Source organism: Anneissia japonica, unplaced genomic scaffold (genome assembly GCF_011630105.1).
Source record: "Anneissia japonica isolate Jap-2015-1 unplaced genomic scaffold, ASM1163010v1 scaffold288060_len1141017_cov207, whole genome shotgun sequence".
Taxonomy (NCBI): domain Eukaryota; kingdom Metazoa; phylum Echinodermata; class Crinoidea; order Comatulida; family Comatulidae; genus Anneissia; species Anneissia japonica.
Genome location: NW_022712486.1, coordinates 140836 through 153042, shown reverse-complemented (window position 1 = coordinate 153042; position 12207 = coordinate 140836). Strand labels below are relative to the sequence as shown.

The 12207-nt window shown below is 34.0% G+C and overlaps 1 protein-coding gene across 2 annotated transcripts in view; it reads right to left on the bottom strand.

Moving 5' to 3' along the window:
* Positions 1-8040: 8040 nt before the first annotated feature.
* The window catches only part of LOC117107873, a 57968-nt gene continuing 53801 nt past the window's right edge, over positions 8041-12207 (bottom strand). For both annotated transcript variants that reach the window (XM_033249691.1, XM_033249692.1), the window contains 4 exons: positions 10748-10967; positions 10360-10449; positions 10090-10152; positions 8041-9412 (listed from right to left, as the gene is read on the bottom strand). In XM_033249691.1, the coding sequence (XP_033105582.1) occupies positions 9016-9412; positions 10090-10152; positions 10360-10449; positions 10748-10967 (770 nt within the window). In that variant the 3' untranslated portion in view covers positions 8041-9015. The remainder of the gene's footprint in view (positions 9413-10089; positions 10153-10359; positions 10450-10747; positions 10968-12207) is intronic.

The window sequence follows — 12207 nt, the reverse complement described above, 5'->3', positions numbered from 1 at the left end:
GCGCGACCGCGCCTACTTTGCTCTCGTCGCAGACATCGGCCCACCCGTCAGGGACCTCCCCGTCAGGGACCTCGCCCCCCCCCCCCACCCCGTTGTGCAAATCGTGGTGCCACCCCTGTTTCTTTTCAGAATAGTTTTACTTTATAAGTATGATTATTGTTTTCTTTTTGTATTGTGAAATAAACCATTTACCGAATGTCACTTAAGCCTCTGCAACATAAAGCAATTGAGATGAAATTAATTACCTTCAAAATTACGTAATCATAAATACCTATTGATCTCAACCAGGTTAGAAAAAAGGTAATTCTACTGGAATGTAACATTAATAGAATGTGATTACAATGATGTTGCTGCTATTAGATTTGTTTAGGGAGACGTTAATTTGAGGCAAAATAAACGCCCATGGCGTTTAGTCGATGGAGGCCTTTATTCCAAATGAGGCTCTAGAGGGGGCGTTTACTCAAAGTGGGCATTATTCGAATAATACAGTAAGTTAAAACGGCCCTTTCCTTATTATATTAACAAAAAGTAAGTAAAAAAAATAACCACAACCACAAAAAATCAATGACAGCAACATCAAATATACTGAACCGTGGATGTAATTTATTTACTTCTAAAAGTAAAAGCCTAAAATGAAGTTGAATTTCTCAAATCCTAAAACACATTAGGCCTAATGCTGAAATTGATTTCAGTAGGTCAAAATAACGATTCTCACATTAGCATGATAAATTAATTTCTTATAGAGTAAGAAAAATGCTATTAAATACATAATAGTGACAACGTCGGATACTATACTATATATAAACAGATGTAATTTGTCTTCATCTGACGCATAAAGGTGCTATACACAATAAAGAATACACCTTATTATTGAAAGCATTCTGGAAATATTAATTTCCTAAAATTGAAAAAAATGTCTATATCACACCATTGGGAAGGGTACAACATACCAAATTTAATAACACGCAAAATGGTAACCAAAATAAATAATTACTTGGCCTGTATCAAGTATAACTTTATTCAAATTCAAAATTCAAAACAAGAATCGTGGCATAATAAAGAACCGAGATAATAAATTGAAATGCAAAGGGCATTCAAAACAAGCATGAAGCCCAGTACAAGAAACAATGGTTAGGAGAAATCCAAATGTTACCATTATGTTACCGGATACATATTACTTACAGCTTTAAAAAAGTAACATAAAGTAGTGCCATTAATTGAAAATAGGTCAGTGTTTTCTAAACTAAACTTTTTTCTTTATGACTGAATTCATTCTCTTGATATGAATGTACAAACTTTTGTAAGTTGTCAGCTGATGGATTATAATCAGTCCATCGTAAATAACTATAAGCCTATTTATTTTTACTAAATGAATTTAATAACTGAGCAAGTGACTCACCCTCAATATTAGAAAGGTAATTATATCTTAAAATAAACGTCTTGTCTGTAAATATTACTTGATATTTGGTTCCTACAAAAATTGGTTCCTATTAAAAATAGGAGCCTGTGTAGGTGTCTTTGTATGTGTATGCGTACGTACGTGCGTGTGTATGTTACGCTGACGTTTGTAACAAGGTAATTCAACAGAAGGACGCACATCTCCGCTCTAGAACATAGCGCGTGCGTACAGTCCTTTGATCTTTACTGTGGCATCGACAATCCGATACTAGTTGCGAGTACAGCCGTCAATTGTTAGTCTATGCGTGCCATTCGTTTTATGGTGTTAGTTTTTATTTTATTAATTGTGGGTACTTCGCAATGTCTGTTACATCTGATTTTTTTGACCGCGAACTTGTTAAATGCTTCTATAAACTGCAATTTGATTTGTGAAAATTGACCAAGAAAATTAAAAGTTATAACAATTTAAAATTTACAAATTTTATAAAATTTCATGTTCTTATGTAACATTAATCTGTCATTTTGACAATGTTGGCATAAGGTGCCGAAAACGAACATTTGAGTATATACAGAACATTTATTAATATTTTCTGCGAAGTGAGTCTCATGAACGACAATTCACCACAATTTTGGTAAAATTAATGTTTAAATGAATATATTTCAGTCTAATGTTAGTGCAAAATATCATTAGGCCTTTGTAATCACCGCACGACGCGCGATTATCATGGCAACTAACACGTGCGTGGGTAAATCGTCACGTACGCTGACGGTTTATGGTCTGGTTGCTATGGTTTTTGTGACGATAAGCGTGTAGGGACGCACGTGCGCCTAGAATGTCGATGCCAGAGCTACAACCTTTGATGTCCCGAGATGTGCGTCCTTCTGTTGAATTGCCTTGTTTGTAAACAGGCAAACAAGTTATTCCAGACTGTTAGTTATGCATTTTCTTACTCAAGCAAATGTGCATATGCCGTTATGCCCTTTTTATTAATTTTATATTTTGACGAACATTAAAGCCATAACTAATAACGGACTAAACCCTATGGTAAAACAAAAACATTTATGGAATGCTGATAACTTTCTTTTGGTATCAGTGACCGAACCTGTATAATATGTATCGATTGGACTCTAGGGACTCTTATTATGGACATGCCTTACGCACGTACGTACGCACGCACACACACCTTATCTTGAAACCTGCCAAATCGGTACGGACAGAAAATTTACATTAATCTTTAATTAGATATTCGTCATAAAAATTTTGAAAATTCGTTATTCATGTCTCATTTAATTTTCCCAAATATTAACGATAATGTTAAGCCAGATATAAAAAAAAACATACTTGTTTAGCGAGAGGTCGCAGGTTGGAATCCCGTCGGAGGCAATCGAAACTTGCAGTAGGCCTACATAGTTCTGTGGGAATACCTTTAATTTTAAGAAGTGTAGTCGGTAGGTCATAAATAGATTTAATTTAGATAAAACAAAAAGGGTATAGCTCACGATTTAGATATTACTTTAATACGGCCCATAAGTCCGAATCAGTTAAAATTAAAACTTATAAACGCTAAGAAAATGATGTTGAACGAGGTTAAATCTAACATAATCGGTATTTTTAGGGTCCCTAGGTAATTTTTTAGGGACGATTTTTTGACCCGGTCATTTCGTGTTGTTTTGTGTTCGGTTATGACCTACGGACCACAACATTACTCTGTAGGTTGACAAATGGCACGTTAAACCCATTTTTAAGCTTAAAAAATCAGTGAAAATTAAAACTTATAAACGCTAAGAAAATGATGTTGAACAAGGTTAAATCAAACATAATCGGCATTTCTAGGGTCCCTAGGTAAAATAAGGCAAGAATAAACAGGAAAACAGTAGGTTAAAAATTGGCCAATTTTCGTTAAAACACAAAGGGTATAGCTCACGATTTTTTAGGGACGATTTTTTGACCCAGCCATTTCGTGTTGTTTTGTGTTCTGTTAGGACGTACGGACCATAACATTACTCTGTAGGTTGGCAAATGGCACGTTAAGCTTTAAGCTTAAATAGCTTTAATTTAGATATTACTTAATACGGCCCATAAGTCCGAATCAGTGAAAATTAAAACTTATAAACGCTAAGAAAATGATGTTGAACGAGGTTAAATCAAACATAATCGGTATTTCTAGGGTCCCTAGGTAAAATAAGGCAAAGATAAACAGGAAAACAGTTAAGTGAAAAATTGGCCAATTTTCGTTAAAACACAAAGGGTATAGCTCACGATTTTTTTAGGGACGATTTTTTGACCAAGCCATTTCGTGTTGTTTTGTGTTCTGTTAGGACCTACGGACCACAACATTACCTGTCTCTTATACACATCTAGATGTGTATAAGAGACAGCTGTTAGGACGTACGGACCATAACATTACTCTGTAGGTTGGCAAATGGCACGTTAAGCTTTAAGCTTAAATATCTTTAATTTAGATATTACTTAATACGGCCCATAAGTCCGAATCAGTGAAATTAAAACTTATAAACGCTAAGAAAATGGTGTTGAACGAAGTTAAATCAAACATAATCGGTATTTCTAGGGTCCCTAAGTAAAATAATAAAAAGATAAACAGGGAAACAGTTAGGTGAAAAATTGGCCAATTTTCGTTAAAACACAAAGGGTATAGCTCATGATTTTTTTAGGGACGATTTTTTGACCCAGCCATTTCGTGTTGTTTTGTGTTCTGTTAGGACCTACGGACCACAACATTACTCTGTAGGTTGATAAATGGCACGTTAAACCCAGCTTTAAGCTTAAAAAACTTTAATTTAGATATTACTTAATACGGCCCATAAGTCCGAATCAGTGAAAATTAAAACTTATAAACGCTAAGAATATGATGTTGAACGAAGTTAAATCAAACATAATCGGTATTTCTAGGGTCCCTAGGTAAAATAAGGCAAAGATAAACAGGGAAACAGTTAGGTGAAAAATTGGCCAATTTTCGTTAAAACACAAAGAGTATATATAGCTCATGATTTTTTTAGGGACGATTTTTTGACCCAGCCATTTCGTGTTGTTTTGTGTTCTGTTAGGACCTGCGGACCACAACATTACTCTGTAGGTTGGCAAATGGCACGTTAAACCCAGCTTTAAGCTTAAAAAACTTTAATTTAGATATTACTTAATACGGCCCATAAGTCCGAATCAGTGAAAATTAAAACTTACAAACGCTAAGAAAATGATGTTGAACGAGGTTAAATCAAACATAATCGGTATTTCTAGGGTCCCTAGGTAAAATAAGGCAAGAATAAACAGGAAAACAGTAGGTGAAAAATTGGCCAATTTTCGTTAAAACACAAAGGGTATAGCTCACGATTTTTTTAGGGACGATTTTTTGACCCAGCCATTTCGTGTTGTTTTGTGTTCTGTTAGGACCTACGGACCACAACATTACTCTGTAGGTTGACAAATGGCACGTTAAACCCAGCTTTAAGCTTAAAAAACTTTAATTTAGATATTACTTAATACGGCCCATAAGTCCGAATCAGTGAAAATTAAAACTTATAAACGCTAAGAAAATTATGTTGAACAAGGTTAAATCAAACATAATCGGTATTTCTAGGGTCCCTAGGTAAAATAAGGCAAGAATAAACAGGAAAACAGTAGGTTAAAAATTGGCCAATTTTCGTTAAAACACAAAGGGTATAGCTCACGATTTTTTAGTGACGATTTTTTTGACCCAGCCATTTCGTGTTGTTTTGTGTTTTGTTAGGACCTACGGACCACAACATTACTCTGTAGGTTGATAAATGGCACGTTAAACCCAGCTTTAAGCTTAAAAAACTTTAATTTAGATATTACTTAATACGGCCCATAAGTCCGAATCAGTGAAAATTAAAATTATAAACGCTAAGAAAATGATGTTGAACGAGGTTAAATCAAACATAATCGGTATTTCTAGGGTCCCTAGGTAAAATAAGGCAAAGATAAACAGGAAAACAGTTAGGTGAAAAATTGGCCAATTTTCGTTAAAACACAAAGGGTATATATAGCTCACGATTTTTTTAGGGACGATTTTTTGACCAAGCCATTTCGTGTTGTTTTGTGTTCTGTTAGGACCTACGCGGACCACAACATTACTCTGTAGGTTGACAAATGGCACGTTAAACCCAGCTTTAAGCTTAAAAATCTTTAATTTAGATATTACTTAATACGGCCCATAAGTCCGAATCAGTGAAATTAAAACTTATAAACGCTAAGAAAATGGTGTTGAACGAAGTTAAATCAAACATAATCGGTATTTCTAGGGTCCCTAGGTAAAATAATAAAAAGATAAACAGGGAAACAGTTAGGTGAAAAATTGGCCAATTTTCGTTAAAACACAAAGGGCTCACGATTTTTTGACCCAGCCATTTCGTGTTGTTTTGTGTTCTGTTAGGACCTACGGACCACAACATTATTCTGTAGGTTGACAAATGGCACGTTAAACCCAGCTTTAAGCTTAAAAATCTTTAATTTAGATATTACTTAATACGGCCCATAAGTCCGAATCAGTGAAATTAAAACTTATAAACGCTAACTTAATACGGCCCATAAGTCCGAATCAGTGAAAATTAAAACTTATAAACGCTAAGAAAATGATGTTGAACAAGGTTAAATCTAACATAATCGGTATTTTTAGGGTCCTTAGGTAAAATAAAGTAAGGATAAACAGGAAAACAGTTAGGTAAAAAATTGGCCAATTTTCGTTAAAACACAAAGGGTATAGCTCACGATTTTTTAGGGACGATTTTTTGACCCAGCCATTTCGTGTTGTTTTGTGTTCTGTTAGGACCTGCGGACCACAACATTACTCTGTAGGTTGACAAACGGCACGTTAAACCCAGCTTTAAGCTTAAAAATCTTTAATTTAGATATTACTTAATACGGCCCATAAGTCCGAATCAGTGAAAATTAAAACTTACAAACGCTAAGAAAATGGTGTTGAACGAAGTTAAATCAAACATAATCGGTATTTCTAGGGTCCCTAGGTAAAATAAGGCAAGAATAAACAGGGAAACAGTTAGGTGAAAAATTGGCCAATTTTCGTTAAAACACAAAGGGTATAGCTCATGATTTTTTTAGGGACGATTTTTTGACCCAGCCATTTCGTGTTGTTTTGTGTTCTGTTAGGACCTACGGAACACAAAATTACTCTGTAGGTTGGCAAATGGCACGTTAAACCCAGCTTTAAGCTTAAAAAACTTTAATTTAGATATTACTTAATACGGCCCATAAGTCCGAATCAGTGAAAATTAAAACTTATAAACGCTAAGAAAATGATGTTGAACAAGGTTAAATCTAACATAATCGGTATTTTTAGGGTCCTTAGGTAAAATAAAGTAAGGATAAACAGGAAAACAGTTAGGTAAAAAATTGGCCAATTTTCGCTAAAACACAAAGGGTATAATAGCTCACGATTTTTTAGGGACGATTTTTTGACCCAGCCATTTCGTGTTGTTTTGTGTTCTGTTAGGACCTACGGACCACAACATTACCATTTTGGCAGTTTTGTATTGAGCACCCTAGCAGTTAATGCTGAATATCCTATTATATGTATATCTTTGGTACATGTATATGTATAGGACTATTTTGTGTATAATAATACTAATAATAATATGTCGCTCTTATAACGCTTCATGCACAATGCCTCTAAGCGCTTCACATTACTACCCCGGTCATTGGATCAAACACACATACTCAGCTCCCTGGGGAGAATCCATAATATTGCAGCTAGTAATCAGTAACCATACCCCTTTACGTTTTTGCGAAAATTGGCAAAATTACCTGTTGATTCTTACCTTAAACCGATTATATTTGATTTAATTTTGTTTCTTAGCATTTTAATAGTTTAAATTTCCCTGAATCGTACAGATGAGGCTACTGCATTTGAGTATCGTCCGATTTGACTCTATATAAGTTTAGGTGGCATTTATCACCCTGCAGATTGTGCTTTTGATCCATAGGTGCCACAGAAAAAAGTAAAAGGCAGGGTCAAAAAGGTATCCGACTTTGCAATTAAAACTGGTATTACCTTCTTTTATTTATTTTAATCGCTTCACAACATCCTCACAATCACTAATGACAATATAAGCTTTGCCCTATCAGCACTCCATCGAGGGGGCCTTAAAACAGTAAGCAGGAGCAGCTGCTACTATAGAGAGCAACATGGAGTTACAGTGGAGCCCATATTAAGGGGTCACATTCGGGACCAATTGGATGGGATGTGCCCTGTCTTAAAAATTATATCTTTATTCGTTTCGTGTCCCTTTATAATAAAGTGTGCACAAGAATCGAACCAGCTAGCAGACTTTAGTTGCATTTAATCCGTAGGAGAAAATAAGAAATATTTCGAGTTTGCCGGCAATATTATTTATACAATCTCACAAAAACATGATGGTAACATTAGATGGTTTATTTACTAAAGATGAAGTAGGCAAACTATAGACCTACAATATTTTGTCTATTCAATAATGGCGTTATGGTCCGTATTATATTACATATCAGCGCATTTTGAGTGTGGATATTAAGTATTTCACATTTGTGTGATTGTATAAACAATTTACAGAAAAAATGAGGACAGAAAATATAAAATCAACGAGTATGAAAATACAACCAATAACATTCTGTTTAAGCAATGAAGAATATAAGTTTTATTCAAGTGTTTCTATACTGAAAACATAAAATCGGCATTAGAGGTATGAATTAGTACATACTATAATCAATTATAATTAGATATATTGAATCAAAATAATAACAATTTCGTTGTCAGTAGAGAAAACAATACCTGCACCGCAAACATAAATGTTACTAACATATACTATAGAGGTATTATTCCTCTATGCACAAACCTTTTATATTTAAAATTCTCTACAATAACAATGATAATAAAAAGGCATAATGATGTGGTAATTATATTCATTGGGTTCACTTGTATAAACTACGAAAGATATGCAACTTTATTTCTATGGATCTGAAACTTAAATTGTATCATGTACTGGTGTCTATTCTATTATTCAATTGTAATAACTGCTCCTAAAGCTATCATGAAGAAAAGTGATACCTGTCAAAGGACCCACTTAAGAAAAATACATACATGTATAATATCCCAAACGGATACTTTGAGCGTTATACCTTTACCTTAAAGAATTAGTAAGTCGAGGTGGTATGTGCTTAGTCTTATACTTTATATGAGCGAGGATACCTCTTCATATACTGCTTTCGTATTTGCATCATGCAGAAATTGACAGCAATAGAAATATGTACCAAATGATATTTTGATTCTTTGCAGGGTTTATTATTAGATTGTTGAAATTCTACATATTTGGGAATTTAATATATTAATTTTATATATAGGTGAAACGATGAAAACGGTGAATCTCCATGAACCGTTACTTAAGTTTCGATTGATTGGAGTAGAAATTGTGTGCGAATACATTAAAAAATGTTCAAAATGTAGTCTTAATAATGATTGATCTATAAGCAGATATTAATGGATACCTTATTGTATGTAATTTCTTATTTTTCTCACTGAACACACAGAGTAACTGTAATAGGCCTACAAGGCAAAATCATTAACCAAACTGCTTATCATTATAACTCCATTAAACAATCCAATTATTAATCTTAGGCGTTTGACTCCTTGCGTCCTCGCGTCCATTCGCTCCATCACCATCAATTCCGAATGGAAGTGGAGAAACTTGGTTTCTTGCAGCACTATTAGGCCGGTTTGGCTCCTGTGGGCTTTCCTCAGAGGATGCAAATAACTTCGGCATAAATTCATCTTCAGCAAGAAGACTACTGATCGAGTGATTCAAGTCGAGGTTTGCCGGTATATCATCTGTTGTTGGTATATCACCATCAGTTACTGAACCTTCTTCCGAGTCATATGTACCATCTTCCTCTGCATCAGGGATATCTACGGTGCCATTTTGAAGAGGAGTTTCAATATTTTGTGTATCTTCAATACTGTTAGCCACGAATGTATCCATCTCAACATGGCTGCAGCATAGAAAAAAGAATACATATTTAATCATCTTTAACTCTACAATGCTAGATCATAAATTTGTCACGCATTTAGCACAAGCCTATGCGTGATCACGAATTATCACGAATTCATTGGAAAATGTATTTAAAATTAGAAAAAATTTGAGTCATTAGAGAGCTTTCGTTATCTCATTCGAGAATAAATTCACTGACAAAATTTCTCTTTCTCTACCAAAACCCAGCCAACCACGCACTAGAATCTATGAGGCGCAGACGGTCTTGCGAGTAATTCCCACAACTGTTGATTATGTGAATAAAAGGCGGGGTTTTACCACACCGGGGTCCGCCCCCCAGTCAACTGGTGTAGTCACGCATTTCAAATCTCTGAGGTTGGTAAGTTAAATAATTAAAGATGCTAAATCTCTTAGAAAATTCAAACAGGATCTTCCATTAAAGCCTATGCATAATTACTTTAGAATGATTTTTACATATTATTATCATCATTTAATAGTACATCAGTTTGTATTTTATTTATTTTTTTTTTTAGGTTAGGTTGGTTTCTTTGGTGTTTCCTTTTCATTCATTTACAATTTACTATTACTTTAATTTGAATTGATATTAACATCTACTTTATATAAATATAATTACATTTGATAATTAATATTTTAATATTGAATTATAGTATTACTTACTTTGATATATCCGGTGCTGGTGTGTTTTCGTCACCCTCTAGATTTTCCGAAATGTGAATTTTACTATTGGAGTTTGGTCAAAGAGAAGTAAAAAAAAAAAATCCATTACTGTTAAAAATCATCTCAATTATACAGACATACGTTTTCATAAATGGAAATATTATAATATATAACAACCTACACATAATGATAATTCATTAGATGGTCTTAACTATAATAAATAATCATAATATAGATACTACTATATCATACACTAAGCATTGTTCTTACTTGTTCTTTTTTTTCCACCACCAAACAATACCTGCCAGAATTCCAAAGAAAACAGCGCCGCTCGTAAGGCTTATTAAACATATAACCCACCTGTATTTAAAATAACAATATTAAATTTGCATTTAAGAATGCATATGCATATTAAATTGGTAATTGACTTCTTGGTATTTTGTTAATTTATTATAAAATGCTTTTAAAATGCTATGCTTTTAGAAATTGTGCCTCCTTCAATACTTCTCTATTTATTTGTTACATTTCAAAGAGGATTGCAATTTAAGCTCTCTATCATTATTGTTGTTGTGTATTTATTGTCATATTTTCATACTCATAACGATAAGTATTCAACTTATATATATATATATATATTATAGATGTTCGTATGTCTTACACTTTCATATCGCAGTTTGGTTTCCCAGGTGGACAAGTGCATCGAAAGCTGCCTTGTTCGTTTATGCAAATGTACGGGCTTGTACATGGGGCGCCTACTCCGCATTCGTCAAGATCGAGTTCGCAGAAATCTCCTACCCATCCGGTAGCACATGAGCAACTGTATCCATCAAAACTATTTTTACGTCTAGGATCTTCACAGTTTGTGTCATTCACTACACCTGAAATTAATTCAAAGATGAATTGCGGTTTAAATATGAGCATTTACAGTAATATTTTTTTATTTGGCTGTGTTTTGTTTTGCCTCCTCACTTAGTTCATCATCATGGAATATAAAAAGTGCTGCCAAAGATTGATAATGAAAGACAACCAAGCTACAGAGCATGCCACGGTGGTAGGGGAGGCTGAAATTGCTTAAAAATTCAGAAAAAGTAAGAGCAAATTGAGGCTGAGGTAAAAATGTCAAATGATGAGGTTTTTATATTTAAAAAAATGAAAAACTGCTGTTCCATATTTGCAGCGGGTGTGACTATGTAATACCCGCTATAACACAGTTAATTCATACAAATTTGTAAAGTTTCCATGTTTGAAAAGTTTGTAAAAATAAGACCAAATAGACCTAGGCCTACTTGGCTAAGTACATTTTGAGCCTGGATCGGTCAAAAATAAGAACACTGAGCCTGTCCAAAAATTTTATTTAAAAAAAAAGTGTATCGAGCCGGCCCACGGCGGAATTCAATCATTAATCCACTTTACGGCGGTGGGCGCGATAACCCCGGGCCGAATTGCCGTCGTCGGCGTAAAGTGCCTAGGCCTGTGGTGACCAGGACCAACCTGCTGGCAAGGACTGTGGTAGTCCTACCCTAATTGCTAAGCATAGTGAAAGTCAGGGAGGTATGGCTATAACTGTACTTATTTGTACGAAGGAAACATCTTAACTTTGAGGTAGGCTTAGGTACTACACCAAAACAAAAACTAGTCCTAGTCTACGACTGTAACTAAGCGTGTATGTGGTTCGAGAAAACGTTTTGCTGGAATACCACCACCTTTTATACCTTTCATTTTATTTTTATTAATATATTTTTAATTTTTAATTTTTTATACTTTTTATTTATCCTTTTTTTCTCTCTTTAGATAGAATGTAAAACCGCCCTCTACTAATTGTGAATAATTAATAAAATATATTTGCATATATCTAATTTGAATATTTTTATAATCTTTTATTGATTTTTTCAAATAAAACGGACAATTATTTTGAAAATTTAATAAAAACTTTAAATATATATTTATTAATAACAATTATTTCAATATTTAAGGTTTTCCCACTTTAAAAAATGAGCTTGAATTAATTTGACACCATGACCATGCGTAATGTTGACCCACGGCTGTATATATATGAATATGTTTTTTTAATTAGGTTACCTGCCTCTTTTCTCGAACGGATTCCGATCTAGTTTACAT